The sequence below is a fragment of the Pogona vitticeps genome, chromosome 2 (assembly GCF_051106095.1).
Source record: "Pogona vitticeps strain Pit_001003342236 chromosome 2, PviZW2.1, whole genome shotgun sequence".
In the NCBI taxonomy this organism is placed as follows: Eukaryota; Metazoa; Chordata; class Lepidosauria; order Squamata; family Agamidae; genus Pogona; species Pogona vitticeps.
Genome location: NC_135784.1, coordinates 152,814,197 through 152,838,651, shown reverse-complemented (window position 1 = coordinate 152,838,651; position 24,455 = coordinate 152,814,197). Strand labels below are relative to the sequence as shown.

The 24,455-nt window shown below is 44.1% G+C and overlaps 1 protein-coding gene across 3 annotated transcripts in view; it reads right to left on the bottom strand.

Annotated features, from left to right (window-relative positions):
* The window catches only part of ASIC1 (acid sensing ion channel subunit 1), a 187,791-nt gene that overhangs the window by 12,351 nt on the left and 150,985 nt on the right, over positions 1 to 24,455 (bottom strand). The window contains exons 2-5 of one of the 3 annotated variants that reach the window (XM_078384402.1): positions 16,403 to 16,429; positions 5,690 to 5,840; positions 4,568 to 4,695; positions 2,174 to 2,324 (exon numbers count right to left, since the gene is read on the bottom strand). In XM_078384402.1, the coding sequence (XP_078240528.1) occupies positions 2,174 to 2,324; positions 4,568 to 4,695; positions 5,690 to 5,840; positions 16,403 to 16,429 (457 nt within the window). Of the gene's footprint in view, positions 1 to 2,173; positions 2,325 to 4,567; positions 4,696 to 5,689; positions 5,841 to 16,402; positions 17,068 to 24,455 lie in introns of those variants that run through there. The other 2 variants (XM_020784390.3, XM_072990891.2) reach the window with 2 other exon arrangements.

The window sequence follows — 24,455 nt, the reverse complement described above, 5'->3', positions numbered from 1 at the left end:
CCAGTAGCCTGGATACCAGCTAAGAGGTTCAATGTTCTTTTGAAATACGTCGTCTCTTCCCCCTCCTCATCTGTACATCTGAGCTATTCTTCTGGCTAGCGTCTTCTCTCCAGGAGATGCCGCTGACTAGAACAATTAATTCATTGCCTTGTTTTAATTATGCTAATTACATCCCTTGAAAAGATTTTTTTCCCCTTGACATGAAAGACTGAGCAATAAACTAGGGTGGGTTGTTTAAGGAAGCCCTAGGATCTTTTAATTTATGCACTAGTAATAAAGAGGGGAATAGCAATAATTACAGAAAGTTATAATTAGGGAAGAGTGGAAAGAAAGGGCACTTTTAGAATTTTCATGAACATTTGCAGCAGCACTGAAAACTCTCTTCCCACCAGACACCTTCTGATAAAGTCTGGTGGGTGCTTTGGAAAAAAAAAAAGAAATGAAAACATTCATCTAATCAGAAAGCAGCAAGCTCACTCAAAACTGGATTCAATTCTTCAAAAAAAGCTCTGGTTTATGAATGTGGGATATTGTGCTTCTGTATTCACAATTCAAAATGCCAGGAAATGGGCCTGTTGCTGCACAATATTCTACCCACGTTGCCAGCAGGGGAAAATATGTCAAATATTACATTGCAAAGAGTAGCCTGAATGTTGATGTCACCCATGCCAACAGTCAAGATAGTCTAAGTATAACTGTCTTGTGCTCGCTACCATTTTTCCTAGGCATTTAGATACCAAAAGAGCTTGTTGAAAAACAGCCCTGACAACTGGTTTGTGTTTGTGTGAGAAGGGGTTAACTGATGAAAAAAGGAGTCAGGTTCTAGAATTTTCCCCTGCTTGGGTGTCTCTTTGTGATTCATACTGAGCACAAGAGGGAATCCTGAATTAGACCATCTTGACTGCTGACACGGGCGTCATCACATGTGAGGAGACTGTTTAGTCTCAGAAACCCTGAGAGAATGTTGACTGAAGATGGCAAAATATCTCCCTTTCTGAAGGACAGTCACTCTGTTACTTTTTAAAAGCAAAACTGTTTTTTTCTCTTTAAAGAAAGCCAGTCTTTACCATCTGTTTCTGTCAGCTTGCTCTCTAAATCTCTCTTCCTCCCAGTTATGAATGCATACAATATTTCATTTTGTGAAGCTCCTGCTGGCTAGCCTATACCTCACATGTTCGGTTTATAACAAAATAGCTGGCTTTCCCCTTTGAAATGCCTTTTTTGAGGATAAACATTACAACCCTTGTAGCCTGGATCCTTTTTTTTAAAATCATAACTCGAACACCCTTTGCCCAAACATCCTAAAATTCAGCACAAAGAGCAATATATCTGTTATATCATTTAGCGCTGATCCAAAGTACAGTTTCAGAGTTATATATATATATATATTTGTTTAGGCAGACCCCATGTTTAGAATTGCTGTGTAGAATGTTGATTTGCTCTGCTGCTCAGTAAAATAACTGTATTTGCAGTGATAACCACTCCCCTTCCACTACTAACAATTTGGGATTTGGATCCTGGTCCCAAGCCCCTGCCTTTATGGACTTGCCAATGGCAAGATTTCACTCTGTGTTGGGGGGTTCTTTCTAAGCTAGTTTGTAGGGGTTTGCATTATTGAATGTTGATTTGCTCTCCTAGCACAAGATCACTGCTGCACTCTTATGCAGCAATAATGTCTTTGAATTTAGGACCATAGACAGGAAGCCAGTTTCCTGACACAATGGTTTGCTTTGGTTTCCAGTTGGTTGGGATGGTTCATGTAACGTTCCAGGAAACACTGGTCTTCCAGGGAGATTGCACTGTGTTCAGTGGTATCAGAGGTGACCAAAATCAGATGATCTGCTAGGCACTGTGGTGTTAACTGTGTAATCCCTGATTGGCTAGGATTAACCAAGTGAAGAAGACTATCCTATTAAGTCAGAGGAGCAAATCGGTTTGGCAGCAGCAGCAGTGAATAGGTGAGACAACAGCCACAAACAATGTGGGGGGCCCCCTAGGAGGGTGAACATTCTCCTAATTTGTTTTAATAGGACATAATGAAATGTACTTTCATATGTAAATTCCCACACTCTAAAGGATGTCTCTTTAGTTAAGACTTGTTTCTGAACATCTCCTGCTAGAGGCTTCTGGTTCTAGACTTGCCAGGGCTACCAGCTCTACCCCTCTTTCTTACCAGGCATGTGCACCATGCGACAGTTGCAGTTCTCCACCAAGTAGCGAGTCTCACAATCTATGCGGCAAGCTGTGATGCTGTAGGTATCGTAGAATTCTGACTCCATTGTCACTGACTTGCATTGACCCCAGGGTGGAGGAAGGTAGAGAAGCTGCAGGAAAAAATGAATGCAGAGGGAATGAGACAGGCAGTATCTCACTGCCTCTTCCTGGAGCAGAGCAGAGCAGAGCAGAAGAAGGTTTCTGCTTGGCCCTGAATGCTGACTGTGGCTAAGCAGACCTGCTTTCCTCTTTCAGAGACATTCCTCCACCAAGCATGCAGTCTGCACTTGCTGTGATGGAACCGCAGCAACATGTGTAGAGAATGCACACAGCCAGGAAGGGGGAACCGTGAGGACTATTCAGAGCACCTTGGATGTTCTTAGAGATGACACACAAACATCTATGCATGAGGGCAGGATATCACACTGTGTGTGTGCCACATCCATTTCAGCTTTAGGAAAAGAAAAAAAAAAGGCATGTGCTACAATCTCTCTAGATTGCATGACTGAATGAAGATAGAAAATATCCTGCATGAAGCTTCCCCTGTCATCTCAAACTCACTGTGAGACAAAACTAGTACGAAACATTAGCTGGAATCCTGTTACATAGCTGCATGAGTGCAACTTAACATTATGCCTGGAGTAGCTACAACAGCACCAAGGTGGAAGTGCTAGGCATGAAGCATTTCCATCACCACATTGTGCAACAGGTCACAGGAGGAACTGTGAGTTCAATTGTGCAACAAAATTGTGCAAACTGCTTTGCCTGGGTGTAATGTGTGGCAAAGTTACACTGATGTACCTTTAGACTACCCCATGGCGAACTGGATTCCAGTCATTATGGCAGAAAAGTGGCATATAAGTATTTCATCTAATTTTTTCATTCATTTTTTTTCCATTCATGACATCATTCTCCTTTCAAGGAGCTCAAGGAGGGTGGTGTATATAGTTCTATGTCCTTTTTTTTTAAAAAAAATCTTCATCACCGCTTCAAGGAGTATGTTGAGAATTTGTGACTGGAATGAGCTTTCTAGCCTTAGCCCAACACACGAAGAATTAAATCACAATGTTTGTCTGACTTGGAAACAAGGAAGCAGTAAATGTATGGCACAGAGAAAGTCTCTCACCTAGCCCTCTTCCTTAGGTGATAGATTTGTAAATGTAAAACAAATGTTGAGAAATGCTGCTACTTAAGTGCCTTCTGAAGTGGCACAGTACTGCAAGGAGGCTACGCCAGGTATTTAAAATACAGAGACACACAACCATTTAAACTATTGTTTTGTATTATTTTATGGTTGTTAGCCGCCTAGAGTGGTCCTTTCGGACCAGATAGGCGGGGTATAAATCAAATAAATAAACAAACAAACAAACAAACAAACAAACAAACAAACAGTCCAAAGGCATCCTCAAAGGACAGCAGACTTGGCTTCAAACACATTATAGAATAATAGAATGAGGGAGATGGAAAGGGCTTATAAGGCTGTCAAGTTCAACCCCCCTGCTCAGTGCGGAAATCCAAATCAAACTAGATATGATAGATGGCTCATTTTATCTTGAATGTCTCCAGTGTTGGAGTGCTCACTACCTCCTGAGGTAATTGGTTCCACTGTCATACTGCTCTAATTGTTAAGAGGTTTTTCCTGATAATCAACCGAAATCTGGCTCCCTGTAGCTTGAGCCCATTATTAAGTGTCCTGCACTCTGAAATGATCAAGAACGGATCCTGCCCCTCCTCTGTATGACAACCTTTCAAATATCTGAAGAGTGTGATCATATTTTCCCTCAGTCTTCTTTTCTCAAGGCTAAATTCTTGTTGCCTTCTAGCACGTATTCATAATTTAATATTTAAGATGAAATCATCCATCCTCCAGATGCTTTCTATTCAAGGAACAATCATGTTAAAGGTAAAGTGAAAGAGCATGTAAAATTCATTCTTTCGGACCCCTGGCTCAACTCTGGTCACAAAACAATGACTCGAGGCTTTCTATTTATGCCCTTACTTAGAATAATTTCAAGAAAAAGGTCTCAAAGCAGAAGAAAAAGGTGACAATAAGATATAGCCACAGGTAAGTAACATTGTCTTAGGTGTGCGCCTGTGCGGACAAGGATGGAGCCTAGAGGTCATGGTTGTTACCCACCGAATCTCTCCAACCACTCTGTCCTGTTCCTTTTCCCAGAGACTTCCTAGCTCCAAGCTTCTCATTCTTATTGCTCTCCAGATGTCATTAGGCTGCACTTTCCATCAGCTTCAGCTTCAGCCAGCCTGGCAGACTGTGGGAAAGCACCTCTTCTTTTGCTTGTACAGCTATTCTCGGAGATGGCTTAAGGGGAATGGGGGGGTTTCCTCATCTTACCCGTTGCTCCTGGCAGGACACAAACGTCTGGAAACCAGGCGCTACGCCAAATCCCAGCTGGTCAATGAAGGGCGGTTCGTCCTGGCTGTGGATCTGCACTTTAATCCCTGCTTCAAACGAGGTCTCGTCTGTGGCAGAGAGAGAGAGGAAGAGTAAAAAGAGAAGCCAGGTGGCTGAAACCAAGGTCCTTTTAGGATTTTGTAGCCTGCAGTCCCCTGTGAGAACCAAGGTCTCTCTCTGTGTGTAGACAGGCAGATGTACAGAAGAGCATGCCTGGCGTTGAGGAGAGTAGATTCTCCCCTGTCCGATCCTTTCACTTACAGATTGCACAGTCTTATCAACCATCTCTGTGATATAGTATTTTTTGGACTAGGGTTGGCCTGATTAGAGCCATACTTCCTGGTTAGAGTTCAGATATTGGAAAACTTATTTTGGGAGATGAGCATTCCCAGAATCCCCAACTAAAGGATTCTGGATATTATAGTCAAACAGCAACTTTTCTAAGATATGTTAGAAGCAAAGAATAGTTCCTGGACCACCACCCCATGACTCAGTTCAAGAATTTTTATAGCCAAACATTTCAGGCTGGGGAACGTCTTCCAGGCCAAAGGCATGCCTCCCAGTTAGGTTTATGCCCCAAATCTTCTCATTTTAAAAATTAAGGACCAGCTACAGATCCGGGGCCCAGAAGTCTCTGAGAGACCTTTGGACTGAGATCCATGTTTTAACCCCACTGTAGTCTTGACAACAGAAAGAACAATATGCTATTTGTAGATAAGAGGCAGCGTTTTGCTTGGCAGTAATAAAGCTGGTTGCCATGGTGAATAACACAGGACTGAAATGGGGAAGACTAAGAGGAATGGATGGGGGGAAAGTGTGGTATGGGTTCAAGGAAACTGCAGGTCGGGCAAAGCAGTGAGGCAAGGAAAGACTGAATGAGGTGTGGAATGAGACCGGGAGGACTTGGCGGTAGAAGAAGGCAGAATGTGGAGTGGTCAATTGGAAAGGGTTAAATAATGTATAGAGAAAGACTGACTTGGGAAGGTAAATGATTTTTCTGCCCCAAAAAAGGCGAACATGTGAGGCATCAACATGGAGTTGGGGATGAAAGATAACTCATACCTGTCTCTCCCCAGACAGGAAGATATTCATCCTGCTGAATGTCCAGCATCATTTCCAAACCATTCCCTGTTCCTCCTTTCATGGTGATGAGTGGCGGCTTGTCAGACTGACCTGAGTTGAATGTGTAGCATTTTCCGTAGCGTGTGAACACCTGCGGAGGAAGGGGAAAGGGAAAGCTTACGTTAGGAGCTCAAATCTTCTCGTGGAGTCCAGCCAGAGCAGCCAGCTGTTGATAACCAAGAGAAATCATGAGGTGAAGGTCACAGCAGGGGACGTTGTCACATTACAGGCTTCAGCTGGAGTAGCCCCAGATGCTTTCTCGTTTGTGATTTGTTTCGATTCCACATTTTTTGCACCTTGTTGTACACATTTATCCTAAGAAACACTCTTCTTTGTCCTGTCTTTCTGAATCTCCTTCACTATTTATTTAAGTTTTTATTTATGTATTTATTCATTCATTACATTTATATCCTGCCCATCTTGTGCTGGGCACTACTCTGGGCGGTTAACAACAATCAAAATACCACAACCCAATACCATCCAAAAAGACATAAACAGAGAACCAAGAAACATTAAATACTCAGGGTATCTTAAAAAAGGAAGACAGAAACCTGGACAGCAAATCAAAGTCAAGATCAACTCAGTACATGGGCCATGAAGATATTACAGGGTAACATGTTTCCAAATGTCTCTTTGAACAGTATAGTTTTAACTGTTTTCAGAAGGACAAGAGAGAGGACGCCTGGCATGTATCTGTGGGTAACACATTCCATAGTGTTGTGGCCACCACCAAGAAGGCCTAGTTCCTGGTGGTAGTTTTCCAAACATTTCTTCAAGTGGCCACCCACAAACACAACAACCGGCTGGTCTGGGTGACATGGGTGGACAATCTTAGAGAGAGAAGGGTTCCATCAAGTGACAAGGTCCCAAACTCGTAAGGGCTTTATATGTTAAAACCAGCACTCTGAATTTGTTATTTCCCATAATGTATATATTTGTAGGCCTTTTAACCCTGATTAACTGAATTGCTAAGTTTTCAGAAGTTCAAAACCTGAAGGATAATATGGTTTCTTGTTCAGAAATTATGAAACTGATTATAGTTACCAAAGCATAACTCTAATAAAATTCTCAATCACTGCTGCTGTGTAGCAGGCATAAGAAATAGATGTGGAGAATATTTTCACTGTTCAGTTTCAGCACCAGGGACAGTTCTCTACTCTGGGCTTCTAGTGAGGTCTTCGCTAGAAGAGAGACTAATGCCGTATGAGATACAAATTCCATATGTAGAAGCAAGGTACCCTTAAAAGGAAAAGGCTGTCTGTTTATTCTAAACATAAATTTGCCTCAATCTGCACTTGGTAAAATAGCTTGCTTTATTTTATAACCAGTCGTTAGGGAGATAGTCTGGTTGTGTCTTCATGTCTGATGTTTCAGGCAGTAGCACTGAAATATTTGCATGCCTGGATGGATAACATTGTAAGAGAAGATACACACTTGTCTCAATGTGATCAGACCTGCAAATGACCTACAAACAGAGGAAAGGCTACAATTTGAGCCAAATTCTTAAATAACCAGATTCACAGAGCGGGAAGGGACTCATCCTGTGGAAATAACTGATTAAGCAGTTATGGCAGGCGTACATCCAACTCATAAATCATCATTTGATTCTAGTTTGATCTTTCAGAAATATGAAGGATGTCTTTTTATGAAAGTGAAATCAATTGCTAGGATAGACTCCCATTCTTTTCCAGTCTAGCTTTCGAGTGCCTTTGCATGCTCTAGCAGTTAGACTGCCCACTCATTCCTTGCTCTCAAACTGGTACAATATTGGTACCAGTGGGTTCTCATTCTCACCTTCCTCCTTCATTCATTACAGAAGGTGAATTTATTCGTTGATAGTCTTGGTTTTGGCAATGACAGAGCTAGCCATTTAGAGTTTATGGAACCGTGCCTTGATAATCCATCAGAGGCCCTGCGGGGCCATATCTTCTGTTCAGCTCATGCCGTTAAATGAATCATAATCAGTTAACTTGTCATTGTTGTGCATATGGCACTCAGGAAGACACTGTTTTCTTTTGTCTTGATTTAAGAAGGCTCCCAGTTAAAGTCTTTGAAGATTCCTGGTGAATACAGGCACGCCCTTCCCACAACCACCACGGTTGAGTTGTCAAGATCTCAGAAAACTCTATCCTGTCTTTGCCCATGTTCCTTTAATTCAAAACTAAGGATGCATCTTTCATGAGATTCTGCCAATGTTTCTTTCTTACTTTAAAAAGAGGCAATAAATAGCACAGAAACAAACACTATACAAGAACACTTCTTTCCCCAACACAGAATTTTCTCCCCTTTCTTCCCTGCACATCCTTCGAAAATCAGTTCCAGAGGGTCGAGCAAACAGCTTTTGAGAAAATGTTCAGAGTCCAGAGGGTAGGCAAAGAGAATTGCTCCAGTCCCCCCTTCCATTGTTGTAACAGTTTCGTCAGCAGCAGGACTTCATGTCTGTTTCAAACTCATTGCGATTTTCCTGTAAGTTTTGGTTTATGCTAATTGGGCTTTTCTTCTTTTTGCTGCATTTGCTTTTAGAATCTTGTCACTGTTCCTGCTTCCCATTTCCTTGGCTCCTTCCACAAGACCTTCGTTCTCTGTTGTTGGGGGCTGGGAATGCAAAACTAATATTCATTATACTGTATTTGTTGTTTCAACTTATATGCTGCCCTGTAGTGCTAAGACACTCTCTGGGCTATTTACAACACAACTATGCAAACAACACTTTGCCCCCAGTGAGCTAGGTGCTCATTTCGCTGACCTCGGAAGGATGGAAGGCTGAGTCAACCAAGTCAACCATCAGGTAAAAACTCAGGTTGTGAGCAGAGGCTGGACTGCAAGTAATACTTGCAGTTCAACTACTGTGCCCTGGGGCTCTCTATTTGTTTTCCTGCATGAACACTACACATGGCAAAAAGGCTGCCTTATCCATATGAGGTATGATAGTTCTCTATATAAATGCTAACTTCTCCATTTCAAGAAAATGTTTTTCCCCCCTTTGTCCATTACTTTTCCACGTATGCTACTGTATGTCTTCACCGGGAAAGATCAGTCACTAATGAGAAAGGGAATATTAATAAATTTGCAAAAGAAAAATAGCTTTATGTTTTTCCATGCTATGATATTCTCACATTTGTATCTTTCATAGGAACCAGTAAGAGGCTTCAACAGGAGTTCCAGATCCTGGACATTAAAGGATACACTTACTCCAAAACATTTATCAATTTGAATTGATGTGCATTAATGAGCATATCAAATCAACTCATGCTAACAAAAACAAGCTGCTTTATACTAAAGCAAAGAGCTGGTCCATTTGGCTCAGGCTTGTGTATAGGTGTGGACACCCCACTCAGACATGGGCAGATGGAATGAACCTGCCACGGTGCAGGGGGGCTCCCAGTGGCAGAAACGGTTTCAGGCCATACTGCTGCTTTGCTTCCTTGGCGGCATTAGAGTCGGCTTAAAGGTATACTTTTATACACTACTGTTGTATTTTATACTCATTTCAATATGACTTTCCTCTCTTCCATTTCTTCTAATGCCTTTCTTCTTCTTCTTCTTCTTCTTCTTCTTCTTCTTCTTCTTCTTCTTCTTCTTCTTCTTCTTCTTCTTCTTCTCCTTCTCCTTCTTCTTCTTCTTCTTCTTCTTCTTCTTCTTCTTCTTCTTCTTCTTCTCCTTCTCCTTCTTCTTCTTCTTCTTCTTCTTCTTCTTCTCCTTCTCCTTCTTCTTCTTCTTCTTCTTCTTCTTCTTCTTCTTCTTCTTCTTCACTGGAGTGCTATGGTCTTGAATCCAAACTTGCTCTTGGCAAGATATGGTGTCAGGGCTTAAGAGGAAAGAATTACTTGCAAGAAGTTACTTTTCTTATCTAATGTGAGGCAACACCGAGGCTTTGTAGTGTAGTTCAATGACTGCAGAATTTAAGGACAATGAGGAGTGTTTCTTCACTTGCATCTCTCTCTCTCTCTCTCTCTCTTTGTGTGTGTGTGTGTGTGTGGGTACGTCGTGAGAATGGCTGATGGTCGGATTCCAAAGGATCTCCTGTATGGAGAATTAGTGCAGGGAAGCCGCCCCCGAGGGAGACCACAGCTGCGTTACAAGGACATCTGCAAGCGGGATCTGAAGGCCTTAGGAATGGACCTCAACAGATGGGAAACCTTGACGTCTGACCGTTCAGCCTGGAGGCAGGCGTTGCATCACGGCCTCTCCCAATTTGAAGAGACTCTTGTCCAGCAGGCCGAGGCAAAGAGGCAGTCACGAAAGGAGCAAAATCAGGGAGCAGGACAGGGGACAGATTGGATTTGTCTTCAGTGTGGAAGGGATTGTCACTCTCGAATTGGCCTCAGCCACACTAGACGCTGTTCCAAGACCTTCATACAGAGCACGTTACCATAGTCTCTCGAGACTGAAGGATGCCTACACAGGTGTGTGTGTCTGTGTGTGAGGGAGGGAGGGAGGTTATTTAATGTAACTATGCAAGTTGGCTGGAGAGGGGGTTCCTTATTTTTGTTTAATGGAAAACAGTGGGCCCCAGGGCCTGTCTGTCATTAGATGTGTCAGTCAGAGTCAGAGTAAAAGAGAACAGTGCAATTCTGTAGCCACTCCAGGGACTATTTCTAGCAGCCACAAGCCACCCTTCTTGGTCTAGTCTGTACTCCTTTTAGTGATGAGGATCTTGTTTTCCAGTAAGAAAGAAAGAAAGAAAGAAAGAAAGAGAGAGAGAGAGAGAGAGAGAGAGAGAGAGGGAGAGAGAGAGAGAGAGAGAGAGAAAGAAAGAAAGAAAGAAAGAAAGAAAGGAAGGAAGAAAGAAAGAAAGAAAGAAAGAAAGAAAGAAAGAAAGAAAAACTGCTCTGGTCACCTTGCATGGCCCAAGGTAATCCATAACACTTCCCCTTCCCCACTGAGAATGGCAATCTATATAAGGCGCAACATAATGAACACTGTCTTATGATGCCATACATTGCTTCGAACTCCCCCTCCGCCTGCCCCCAAATGTTCATGTGAACAAGATGTTCTTGGACTTGCAATGAGCAACAAAACAGATTCCATTTCAGAAGGCAAGTGCGAAGCTCCGGATGGTGTATACGCAGGGCCCTCCCCTTCATCACATACTTAAAATAATATGTGAGGCAAGCACTCCAGGTGGTGCTAGGCTCGCTTTGCCTTGTTTTTCCGCCCCCTCAAAGAAGGAAAAGAAAACAAGGAAGAAGCATTGTCTGGACTGGTCCTTGGTGCACAGCACCCAGGTGCCATGCAGTTTTAAAGTAACTGATGGAGAAAAAGTGGCCAGATCAGTCACTATACATTAACTATTGCTCTCTTTTAGTAAGCATTTGAATAGGGCTACTATATGCATGGTCTTACTTTGAGGACATTATGAGAAAAAAGGACTCTCTGGAAAATGCAATAATGCCAAGAAACGTTGAAGGCTGAAGGAGAAGAGGGAGACCAAACATCGGATGGATTTACTCCCTAAAGGAAGGCACAGGTTTGGGTTTACAAGAGCTGAGCAGGGCAATTGAGGACAGGACATTTTGGAGATTGCTCATTCATAGGGTTGCCATAAGTCAGAGGCAACTTGCTGGCATATAACAGCAACAACAACTTTATGCGCACCTGCAACTGCTTTGCCTGTTGCTTTTGTTTTACTTGTATTGCAATCTATTTTGTTTTAGCCACACTTAGGGACTAGATGTTACATATAAAGTTGTTCACACTTATAAGTGTCTGTTGTAATTCAGTTTGTGAGAAACACCACAGAGGGAAGGAAGCCGAAGGCAACTCTCTAGTGACACTGAAGTATGTGACATCGGGGTGGGATCTCCAACCCAACCTGCGGGCATTCCAAATTCCTCCCCCCTTCACCTGCCACCAAAGCTTCTTTCCTATAGCTCTACCTCTACTTGGACAGGACAAGAACCCTTGCCTTTTGTCCACCCTCCTGCCCCATCATTAATTTTCTTGTTGATTTGGAAAGCTGAGCAGGGTTGGGCCTGGTGAGTACCTGGAATGGGGAACTACCTGAGAGTATCAGGGATCTCTAAGCAGAGTTAGGAAAGAAACTTGTCTGACTCCCCAGGCAGCCCTTGCCAATCCCAGTTAACAGCAGTGGGATAGAGAGACCACCGCTCTGATTCAGCAGAAGTCAGCTTCCGAACACCCCCCCCCCCCCGAATCCTATCTTCAGCCACTGGCTGGAGACAGCAATAAGGGATTGCTGTTCCTGTTCTCAAGACAGGGCTTCCAGCAGCTCCCGGAACCCTTGGCTGAGAAGGCTTGCTCCTCTTTTCCCCTTCCAGGAGGAGGGATAAGCTTGGCCACTCTTAGCTGGCACTCCTGGAAGCACCACCATGCCTGAGAGGGCTTTCTTTTTCTGCCCCATCCTTGATGGGACTGCAGTGTTGAGTTGTGTCATCTCCTGGAGCCCCCTCACTTGAGCGGAACCTTTGCATTCCAGGTGGGGGTTCCTCGGTGTCTAGCCCCAGACTTCTGGTTTGGTGATGTCCATGAGACATCTCTGTGTGAATTACAACAGTAACCTGCTGATGATGAATTATGCATTGCTATGGCTCCCAAGGGCCTGGACTGTGAATTATTAAAAGCAAGTCAGACTTCATCAAAGTACTTGGGACTCATTTGTAAAGAATCCGCATCTTTCTTAATTAAAACGAAGGCCCCAAGTTTAACTCTCAGATAATAGAAATTTTACATGTTTTCCTCCACTGAGACAGTTAACAATGAAAGAAGTCATTTGCAAGGACAATGGATGGGAGCAAGGACTTAGTGAGAGTTACAAGGAGGCTTATGTTATGAAATGCCACTGGAAGGGAAAGCAGTGACCTCCCCTTGGTCCTTGCCATGTTGCCTAGGTTTCAGTCTTTGCATTTGAACAGACGTTCCCTTGTGCAGAAGCTTCTTGTCACCTTACTGTATGGATACAATAAAAAACGGGGTGGGGAGAAAAACCTGTTTGAAGCATGTCATGACTTTTTTTAAAAAAAGCTTCTACTTGTTATGACTGCAAATATGTGGGAATTGTTTGGCAAACTCTTTGGAGCAAAGAGTAAAAAGTCACTTTCCCAACTTCTGACATATCTGTAGAGCAAAATCCAACATAATGGCTAAAATCCAGTAGTAAGCTGCAACTAGAGTAGGCTTATTCAATTGAACTTATGAAACAGTTGGCTCACCAAATCCCCACTGATTCAATGGGCTTTCTCCAGCTGCAAGTTAATACTTTATTTTAGCCAATGTGATAGGGATTTACTGCTAGCTTGCAGCCCCCTCCGTACTTAAAAAACAACAACAAAATAATAAAACAGAGATCTGCTCTAGAGGCCCCCTCCAAATATTCCCAAAGATGTTTGGAATGTCCAGATGTCTGTGGCGGAAAGACAATCATCCCCAATTCCCTGGCGGAAGCTATTCTGTCAGCAGGAGGACTTAATCGAATTCCACCTGCCGTGCATAGCTCTTTGCCTCTCCCCATGGTGGTGAGAAAAAAAGAATTTATGCAAAATAAACAAATGTATGGAAATACGCTTAATGGGAATATTTTATACAAATCGCAAATGTCAGATTTTTGTGTCATGCCAACTTTGTTCTAGTGCAGCCGAGGGAGGGGGTGGATGAAAGGGGCAATCAGGAATGAATCATCTTGGAAGGAAGGTTGCACGACAAGACATGAAACTTTCCATTTAGAAAAATGAAAGGAGGCAAGACTTGACAAAGAGCACAGGGTTTCTGGATTATGTGCATGTCCATCACTCCACAACTGCAAGGTCACCTCATTGCCTGTGGAAAGGTGCCTATCCCTGATTTGATACTATGGATAGAAGCAGAGCTCAAGGGGGGGGGGGAATTACTTTTTCAGACTACAGTTCCCATTGACCATACTAGCTGGCAGATATTTGGAATAAGAATAAAGGGTAAGCAACTTTTCGAAGCTCCAGACAGAACTGCTCTATCACCTCAGATGTAACCACGTTCAGCAGGCTCTGTGTATCTATCCAGAGGCACAAACTGGTGAACCTGCCTTTGGGAAAATGCCCTTTATGTCAGTCTCTGGGACAAGAAAAGAGAGGAAGTTCACTGTGTAGCTGGTGCACAGACAGAGTTCGGACTCCTCTGTCCTCTGAAGATGCCGGCCACAGAGACTGGCGAAACGTTAGGAAGAAAAACCTTCAGAACATGCCCAAACAGCCCAGAAAACCCACAACAACCATCAGATCCCGGCCATGAAAGCCTTCGAGAATACAAGAAGCTCACTTGTTGAACTTCCACTCAAATCTTCAAGTGCAATCCTGCACACGAAAAACTAAAAATATAAAAGCAACATAAAACAGTAGCAGCAAGGAGGAGGGCATTGTTTGAGAAAGCCCTAATGGGAGTCGCCACTGATCTCATCTCCACAAGAGAAGCAGTGCCTGAAGCGCTTCTCAGAGGTGCTCCAACCAGCCTAAAATATTTAGCAGCCTGTGCAGGAAGTCAGGATGGTGCCCCTCCCCCTTTTTACATGCTAAAGTCAATCAGACTGGAATCTTAACTTCAAGGCAGATGACGGGATATTAGCCTCTGCTGAGGACATCTCAGGCTAGATTAGAAGGTGTAGGGCAAGCTGCGTGAAGCACACAGTGATCTTCTCTAGTACATATCACGGCCATTCCGCACCACCTGCCCCCTAAGGCACAGCTCAAGGGCTGATCCTCGGAGGAAAACCCGAGTGAGCAGGCAAAGCCCAGCTAGGTAGACAGCTAGAGAGCCAACCAAGGATGTCATAGTCCCTATCAGATTAGAGATCAATGGTCTTTATTCAACTGAAAGGAATACTCTGAAATAATATGCACCCTTAGCCATTCCTGTACATCCTAGAAGGGGCAGGACAACAGCAGGCATCTAAAGGTACTTCATTGCCTTGTTCACACCAACATGGTATTTTGCAACTGTGGGCAAGCCATTAAGAACAGCAAGAGTTGAAAACAAGAAGGAGGCTTCCAGGAGTTACCGTGCAAGAGAAGAAGACCTCCTGGGGAAACCAAAGGGTGGAAACCATAATGCGGCTCTAACCATTAGGGGCAAGAACGGCAGTTCCTCCGATAAATAAGCATAAATCATTGCTGGAATGGGACGTTAGCCGCAGATCATGAACAGGCTTAAATATCCTCCCACAGGATTACCAAAAATGGCTCTGGCAGATGGGGGGGGAGTGCTCTTTGCATCTTGTAGGAAGTAGGAAAATGCCCCGAATGAAAATGGGCAGCCTGACCCTGTGCATATTCATTCCCATGTTGGATGGGTGACACTGGGTTCAGTGGCACTAAAAACTCCCAAGGAGTTGAGTGTAGGGCTGCAGCTTAAGCTAGAGTTCAGATCTGTTTTATAATATAATCTTGCATCTCAGATCTCTACCCATGCGGAAGGGATTTGGGATGAAGAAGGGAGTGGAGGAAAATAGTGCGGACTATTTAGACCACTGTGCTGAGAAAAAAAGAGGATAAATCAGCCATATTTATTTTTAAAGTCAAACAGTAAAAACAGCAATCGCTCATGAGTCATGATTGCAAATATACGGATAAAGTAGCAGACACTCTGGGGGAAGGTGATGAGCCCCTGTCACACAAATCTCCCTTGGAATGAGAGATCCATCTCTTCCCCTACTACGGACTTCCTCTTTTTTTTGGCTCTCTCTACAGGAGAAGACTCAGGCCTGCTGCATGTCCCACTAAACCAGTTTCTTATTAGAAAAAACAAAGAAAACCCAAGTTGTCATGAGTTTTAAGGTCATGTTCTCTCTCCTCCTTCCAAAATTTCATTTCAGCACTTGCCTGATTCCTGTTTAGACCTAACCACCTGCGCTTGAGGTACCGTATTTTTGTTCTAACTAGGGCCCAGTAGTTCAGGGGGTCTGATTCCCCTCCCCAATGCAAGTAGGGGAGATTGTGCAGCTAGTCTACTCCGGCCCCACTCTCTCCATTACGTAAGGAAGATGAAGGACGAGGGCATTGCCTCTACCCTCCACATCAGCCCCAACCCACTATAATCTAAACAGCGTGAATCCCACTTCAGTTCAGGTTGTCCACCATTTTGTTTTAATTTAGCACTACAGCCTGGGAAAGTTACTCTTTTGGATGACCTCTCCCAAAACACCACACCCAGCATGGTCACTAGGGGATTCTGGGATCTGTAGTCAAAAGCTAACTTTCCCAAGCTCTGCTTAGCATGCACCCCCCCCAAATGCATGAATACAAAAGAAAAAGGGCTACTGCTGTGAAAAGAAGCAGCAGTTTAAAAAAATCCCTGAACAATTCTTCAAGCTTCTCTGACCTCTCTTCCTGTGCACCAAGGACAAACATGCCGTCTGCAAGGATCAGGCTAAATGCTACATCTCCTTATGCACACATTTGGCATTTACCTGTATCAGAACAGCTGCTCTGCAGTTGTGGAACCAACTAACACTTCCCTCGGAATGCATAATTCTACCACACCCCCCTTCGCCCAGGGTCTGGCTGAAGCTTTAGAAAGTTACTTTCTGGAGGGTTACTCCCAGAATCACAGCCAGTGGCCATCATGGCTGGGAGTTGGAGCCGGAAAGGTAACTTTTCTGAGCTCTGCTTCTGAGGTAGCTGCTTGTCCCCACTGCCGCCACCCCCCCTTGCCCCACACCTGACTCACAGTGGTGAAGTTGTGGGGGCCACAGCGCTCGCCCTGAAAGCGGCAGGAGAGCAGCATCTCCTCAAGCTGGTGGCCCAGCCTGTCCAGCAGTTGTCGGGTGGACTGGTCCTGCGGTGGTGAAGGGGGCAAGTAGTGTGAGAAGTTGAGCAGACTCCCCAGCCAGAGCCACCTGGGGTCTTGCAGGAGGGCCCGGATGGCAGGCACCGGCTGGAGGTTCTTCTGGAGGAGCCCCAGCCAGTAGCCCCCCAAGTGGAGGTCAGCTCGGCTCATGCGGTGTGCCAGAAGCAGGTTGTTGTTGCAGAAGGTGACGGCCGGGAAGGTGAGGTTGCGGGCGTAGCGGATGTGCACCTTGGTGTGGATGGGCCAGGACAGCAGGTAGTGGATGCGGTTGGAGGACCAGGTGAAGAGCAAGCCCAGCGAGGCCAGGAAAGCTGCCAGCCAGAAGGCCCGGTGGGGGCACGACCGCTGCGCCGAGAAGACGTGGCGGAGTCCGTGGAATGTGGTTCGCTCCAGGAAGAAGAAGGGGGACTCCACCCCACGGCCGGTCCAGCTGCCCTCCATGGTTCGGAAGAAGGGAGGGCAGGAACCTACGGGGGACAGGACAGATCCCTTCAACAAGTCCTGTCTTCCTTGGTACAAGAACTCATTCTTCTGCTTCTTCCAGGTCTCTGGTTCTCAACTTGCACCAGAGTGGCTTCTTCGGCTGGCACTTGAGAGTGAGACGGAGCAAGAGAGCGAGCGAGCAGGAACCAATGCTCAAGATCCTAGAACAGCTGCCTGCAGCTTTGATGGGCAGGAGTTCAAAGTACCAGCAGCCTCTCCTGGTTCCAAGGAAGCAGCAGGCAGGCAGGCAGGCAGGGAGGCAGGCAGCGTGTATGCTGTGTGTGGTGTGGTGCGTTGTGTGCCTCGGGAGTTGTCTGGCTCAAGCATCCAGAAAGAAGCCACCTAGTGTATGTGCCAGAGCCACGCTGGGCAGGGAGAGAGGAGGAGAGAAGGCAGGGAGATGAAAAGGCAAGGGGAAAGAGGGGGGGAGAGGGCAGCAGCTGGTTATTGGAAAAAGATGTGTTGAATATGTGTGTGTGTTTGTGTCTTTGTGTGTGTGTGTGTGTGTGTGTGAGTGAGTGAGTGAGTGAGTGAGTGAGTGAGAGAGAGAGAGAGAGAGAGAAGAGAGAGAGAGTTGAGTGTGGAAGGGGAAAGACACATTTGGGTGCTGGGGATAGAAGAGTGCAGAGCGAGAGATGGAAGGAGGTGCTGAGATAAGCGTGCGCGCACGCACAGAGAGAGAGAGAGAGAGAGAGAGAAAGAGAAAGAGAGAGCACTGTCTGTGGCTCGGAGTAAAGAGAGCCCAGCAGATAGAAAGACAAGCCCAAAAGCTTAGTTCAGTCTCCCTGCAGTCAATTCAATTGACTGAAAAGCTTATTTTCTGAGCTAGTAGCAGCAAATGCCCTTAAATCAACACTGAGCTGCAGCATTCATCATCGTTTTCTTTATTCTCTCTGGTCCAGCCTACCGGAAGGGTTAGCAACCTATAGATCTTTGGCATTATAATTTTCTGACCCACTGGCCCTGTTGGCTAATGCAAAGAGGTGTTGTCCAAAACCTCCGGAGGGCCGTGGGCTCCTTGCCCGTCCTCTGCCATTAGTAAACTGCTTTTCTTGGTGCCATGGGGTTCTGTGAATTCTGCAAATGTTTTCTGTGCATAAGCTGCTATTTGCACTTTTAGGTAAAGGTCGGCCAGCCATACTTTAAATGGCCAGGGGAGAGGAAGAGACTCCCATGCATTTGTGGGGGTGCTACTTACAACTGAAATGTCGAGCTGGAGAACAGCTTTATCAGTGCCCAGGATTGCCAGAAAGACAAACAAGCCTGATCTTTTTCTAAAAGCAAAAATGATTAGATGGAGGCTAACATATTTTGAACACATCATGAGAAGACAAGATTCACCGGAAAAGACAACAATGCTAGGAAAAGTTGAAGGCAGCAGGAAAAGAGGATGACCCAACATGGGACAGATTAACTCAGTAAAGGAAGCCACAGTCTTGAACTTGCAAGACTTGTACAAGCCTTCTAACAACAGGAGCTTTTTTGGGGGGGGGGTCACTAATTTACAGGATCACTGTATGTCAGACATGAGTTGTTTGCATTAAACAAGCACAATTAGGTCTGGGAATGAGTGCAGAATTACACAACAAATTTGGGTAACAGATTGCTGACTGGGATTGGTTACAGGGATCACATAATCCCCTTGTGTTACAGCAGCTCCACTGGCTGCCGATCTGTTTCTGGGCACAATTTAAAGTGCTGGTTCTAACCTATCAAGTCCTAAATGGCTTGGGCTCAAGCTGTCTCAAGGACGGCATCTCCCTTTATGAGCCAGCTCATCAGGAGAGGACTTTGTCTTGGTCCCAATACCTTCAACAGTGCGTTGGGTGGGGACACGGGAGAGGGCCTTCTCCGTCACTGCTCCCAAACTTCGGAACTCCCACCCGCAGGAGGCTAGGCGGGTCCCATCTTTACTGTCCTTCCACAGGTAGGCAAACACTTTTCTCTTCACACAGGCGTTCCCTGAGTGACTGGCTGCTCGAGTGGGATTTTCAAACAGACTGTTGTACTTTAGTGCTTTTGAATGTGTTTTGGTGTTGCTTATGTGTCATTTGATCCTTTTTATATTTCTATACTCATTGTTGTTAGCTTTGAATACTGTCTTTTTAATGTCCTGCCTCTCCGCATTCTTTTCATTCTTTCTCCTACAAATATCTCAGGATGAGTTTTTGAGACTTTACAGTACCAGTTAATGAGAAAGGGGTGGACCCAGGAAAACGTGTAGCTATTCTCCTCTGTGGATCTCTTCTATTGTGCAGTAAAAAGAGGATTTTACTAGAAATTTTTAAAAAATCTGTAACACTGGAAAGTGGGAATTGCATTTTCAGAAATAACAAGAAACCTCAGCTGCCACGGTGCAGGGTGAACAAAATGAAAATGAAACAAAGCAAAAGTCCATGCCATATCTGCAAGATTCCCACATCCCATTCTTTTTAAATGGGCTGACTTCCAACCAAGAGCGTCCAAGACAAAGCAAAGAAAAGGTAATTAGAGAGGCATGTGTTTACACCTCTCTGTATCCCTGGGCTGAAAACTTTAGGTAAAATGAAATCTCTCCCTCCCTCCCTCCCTCCCTCCCTCTCTCTCTCTCTCTCTCTCTCTCTCTCTCTCTCTCTCTCTCTCACACACACACACACACACACACACACGTATGTGCACACAGTGGCCCACTTAGAAAGACTTTGCAAGGCACAAATTGTGCAGAAGTCTACGAAGGTAAGTTGACAGCTTCAGAAGGCACTTCACACGGCACTGATTTCAGGGGCAGAGTATGCTGTGACAGATGGAAGCAAGGCAGACTCTTTGTACAATGGAGGTGGGTGGGGGGTGGAGGCTGCCTTTGAACAGAATGAGCGTATGCATGCTGAAAGAGGCAAAGTCAGGACTGATGGATCAAAAGGGCAGAGCCCTGGAATGTGCTGAATCATAAAAGCCACATCTGTTAAACCAGCCAGGTTGACACGGGGGTTCATGAATGGCCCATCCTAGCTGTTAATTGATTTTTTTCTATTGCAATCTGAAGGCCTAAAACGTTTATTACCAGGACTGTTCTGTGCTTCTAGGAAAAATAACTGAAATAATTGTTACAATGCAGAGGAACTGAGGTCTTTTTTCAAATGAACCAATCAAAATGTTCTTTATCAACTAGACTGATTAAATTAACCAAGGCAGCAATTGAACACCTGATTTCTAGGAATTAAGTTTCTAGTAACTGTTTATTCCCAAATAAATATACAAAGGATTGTGCCAAAAGGGTTGCAGTTGTTGGGTTTGTAATAGGGTGAACTGTACCACTTTGCAGACTGCTGATCACATCCTGTCCCTGGACACTTCTGTGGCCCCCATGTTCTCCTCACCACTAAACCTCACCTCTTCTGATCACTACCATCACTTCTCTGCTGCTAATGTTAGAAAAAAAAAGATGATGGATTGATAGCTCAGTGCTTTAGGTAGGGTTGGGAGTTTGATTCCCCACTGGGTCTCTTAGAAGTAGAGCCAGCCTGGGTGGCCTTGGGCAAGCTGCACAGTCCCAGGATGTGCCCCCAGAGAAAGGGAATGGGAAACCACTTCTGAGTCTTCTCTACCTGCAAAACCCTGAGAAGGATCACCATACATCTGAATTGACCTGATGACACATGATGGTTATTATTAATGGAAGCAAAGCAGCAGTACTGCCCACTAGTGGTCACTGGTATGAGTGTTTTCAGGTGACCATACAAGAAGTAGTAGCGGTCCTGTACCTAATAGTTGTGCAGAAAATGGAATTTCAGCAGGTGCACACTGTGTAGATTTGGTATACATGCTGAAATTTCCTCTTCAACGCAATTATTAAAGGTACAGGAGTCCTGTCCTCCTTTTATGTGGCCACTCATATGGTCTTTGCAAAGCACAAGGTCTGATGGGGAAAGAACTAGGCATCTGGAACAGACCAGGAGGCCATAAAGCACGGCTTTGCATACAGACATGCCCTCTCCCTTCCATGAGAATAAACAACACACAGTCTTAACAAAATCAGCAAAGGGCCATGTGTGCTACTTTTTCTTGACAGCAGGATCTGCCAGATGATTCCTCCCACTGCGTGGTAAGAGAACATCATCATGGGAAAGTGTTGCTGATGAAACCTTGGTTCAGTAGAGCTGCAGCAACCACTTGGAAAACTGGCAAGAAAACGAAAGAGGAGATAATGAAAGAGGTGATGATGAGGAAATGTTTCAAACTAGATGGTACAAGGGTCGGGGGGGGGGGGAGCTCTACTTCTTCCTCATCTGAGCCAAGAGAAATGCCCTTCCTGGTCTCCATTGTCAGATCCTGCTCCCATGTTGTTAAAACTCCTTTGATCTGCAGACAACAGCACATGATCCTTCTGTTCAAAGTCTCCTGAATTCTGAGGATCAGGCTGCTGCCAAACATAAACAAGATAGACTCTGACATCTCTGTCTGATACAGCAATTTTTTTTGTTGCTGTTGTTTATGTTGTTGTTGTTGTTGTTGTTGTTATGTGCCATCAGGTCACTTATGGTGACCCTTATTAATGAGTGACTGAGGGCTGGCTGGCTAGCTCAGTGGGACAGGCGTCTGGGTGTGGAGCCAGAGGTTTGGACTTCAATTCCCCCACTGTATGTCCTGCTAGTAGAGCCAGCCTGTGTGGCCTTAGGTGAGCTGCATAGTCCCAGAAATGCCCCCAGAAGAAGGGAATGACAAGCCACTATTCTCTACCTGGAAAACCCTGTCTCTCTCTCTCTATTTTTTTTTCTAATGATAGCTTCTTGGCCATAATACAAGTTATGCATCAGGATAATCAAGTGCTGAGACAAACCCATTTCTTTCAGAACAACCCATAGTTTATCATGATCCACACAGTCAAAGGCTTTTCTTAGTCTATAAAGCATACACTGATTTTCTAAAATTCTTTGTTGTATTCCATAGCCAGTGGATATGTGCGATATGATCTCGAATGCCTCTACCTTTTCAGAATCCAGCTTGAACATCAGTCATTTCTTGCTGCATATAAGGTAAAGGCCTTTGTTGCAACATCTTGAGCATCTTTTTGCTTGTAAGGGAAATTAAAGCAATGGTCCTATAATTACTGTACTCCTTGGCAGCTCCTTTCTTGGGGACTGGAATGTACATTGAACATTTCCAGTTTGTGGGCCATTGTTTTCTTTTCTATATTTGTTGGCATATTCTTGTTAGTATTCTGATAAATTCAGTTTTTGTGGCTTGAAACAGTTCCACTGGCATTCCATTTACCCCTGGTGGTTTATTTCATCCCAGTGTTTCCAGAGCAGCTTTCATTTCACTTTCTAGTATTGTAGGCTCTTCATCATAGGGTTCCTCTTCAAAGATGTCTATTATCCTTTTATCTCTTCTTTACAGGTCTTCAGTATATTGATTCCACCTTCTCTTTATTTTCTCCTGGTCAGACTGTTGGTTTTTCAGCACTCCTAATATAAGCTTAAATTTCCCATTGATTTCTTGGATCTTCTGGAAAATATATCTTGTTTTTCTTCTTCGGTTGTTCTCCTCTATTTCTTTGAACTGGCTATTATTATAGTTCTCTTTCTCTCTATGTGGCAGTCACTGAAAAGCTGCACAAAGGCTTTTAACTCTACTTCTGTCATTTTTAACTTTTGCTTCTTGTCTATCCTTTGTAATTTCAAGTGTTTCTTCTGTCTTCTATCTTGGTTTTTTTTCCTTTCTTTTTTAACTACATAAATTATCTTTTTACATTCTTCCCTAATATTATCTCTGGTTTCAACCACAGTTCTTCTGGTTCACAGTTAGTTGAGCTTAGTAATGCAAATTTGTTCTTTATGGGGACTTTAAATTTAACAGAAATGTTGTTTAAATTATATTTTGGCACTAGAATTCTTTTAGTGTTCTTTTTCAGTTTTACTCAAACGTTGGATACTAACAGTTCTCGATCAGTATCACATTCTCCTCCTGGTCTTGTTTTGGCTGATAGAATACAGTTTCTCCATCTCTTGCTTCCAATTATGTAGTGTGTTTGACCTTTGTATTGGCTATCTGTTGATGTCCACATGTAGAGTTGTGAAGCATATATTTGTGATAAAGAGATTGTTCATTTCACAGAATTATATGAATCAATCTCCTGCTTCATTTCTGACCCCTAGTCCAAATTTTCCAAAAGAAATTGGCTCTGTTTTATTTCCTACTTTAGCATTCCAGTCATCTATAATTATAGTATGTCTTGTATTGGTGTGTGATTAATTTCCTCTTTGACATTTGCATAAAAGCTTTCAATTTCATCTTCTTAATCATTAGTAGTTGGAGCATAGACTTGACTTGAATGATGGTTATGTTGTTAGATTTTCCACAGAGTCTGATTGGTATTATTCACTTACATCTTGCATTATAGCCCCTAATTGCCTTTGATACAGCTTGTCTCAATATTAGAGTTACTCCATTTCTTCTGAGTTTGTCATTTCCAGAATAGAACACTTTGTAGTTATTTGACTGAAAATATCATGCTCTAGTCCATTTGAGTTCACTTACAGAACTGTAAAGTTTATATATTCCATTTCTTGCTTTACAGCTTTCAGTTCATCTTGATTCATACTTCTCACATTCCATGTTCCAATTGTATATATTGTGCAGCATGAGACTTCCCTTTAAACTCTGTGCACATGATCCACTAGACATATTTTTGGCTTTAATCTAGTTGTGTCATTAGCGACAGAACTATTTATGTCTTTTGCTTTTCCCCAGTAACTGATTGAGTGTTTTCCAACTTGTGAGTCTCATCTTCCAGCACTATCTCTTTTTTCCACTCTGGTCTGTCCCATCACAGGGTTTTCAAGGTAAGAGAGGCTCAGCAGTGGTGTATCATTGCTTCCTTCTACACAAGACTAACAAAAGTTAGCTTGAGAGTTGCTGCCACTGTCTGTGAAAGATCTACTGGCAGCATTACCTTCAGCTACTGCTGCTGCCCAGCAGTTGTCCTCCTGAACTTTCTCTATCCCCATCCCTATTAGAACTATCCATTCTCTTCATCTGATGGAGCCATTACTCCTAGGTACAGGTAAATGTTCCCCTTGACAATTTGTCCAGTCGTGTCCGACTCTAGGGCGTGGTGCTCATCCCTGTTTCCAAGCCGTAGAGCCAGCGTTTGTCCATAGACAGTTTCCGTGGTCACGTGGCCAGTGCGGCTATATACGGAACGCCACTACCTTCCCACCAAGGTGGTCCCTATTTATCTACACGCATTTTTAGATGCTTTCAAATTACTAGGTTGGCAGGAGATGGGACAAGCGATGGGAGCTCACTCCGTCCTGTCGATTCGAACTGTTGATCTTCAGACCTTGCAGTTGAGATGCTTTTTGCAGTTTTGACTGAATCTAGTGCCTCGACTGTGAACATTCTGCCTTGGATGATATTGCTAGGAGTCCAGGCTCATAATGGAGTGTAGAAGCCTGATGGCACTGCTCTC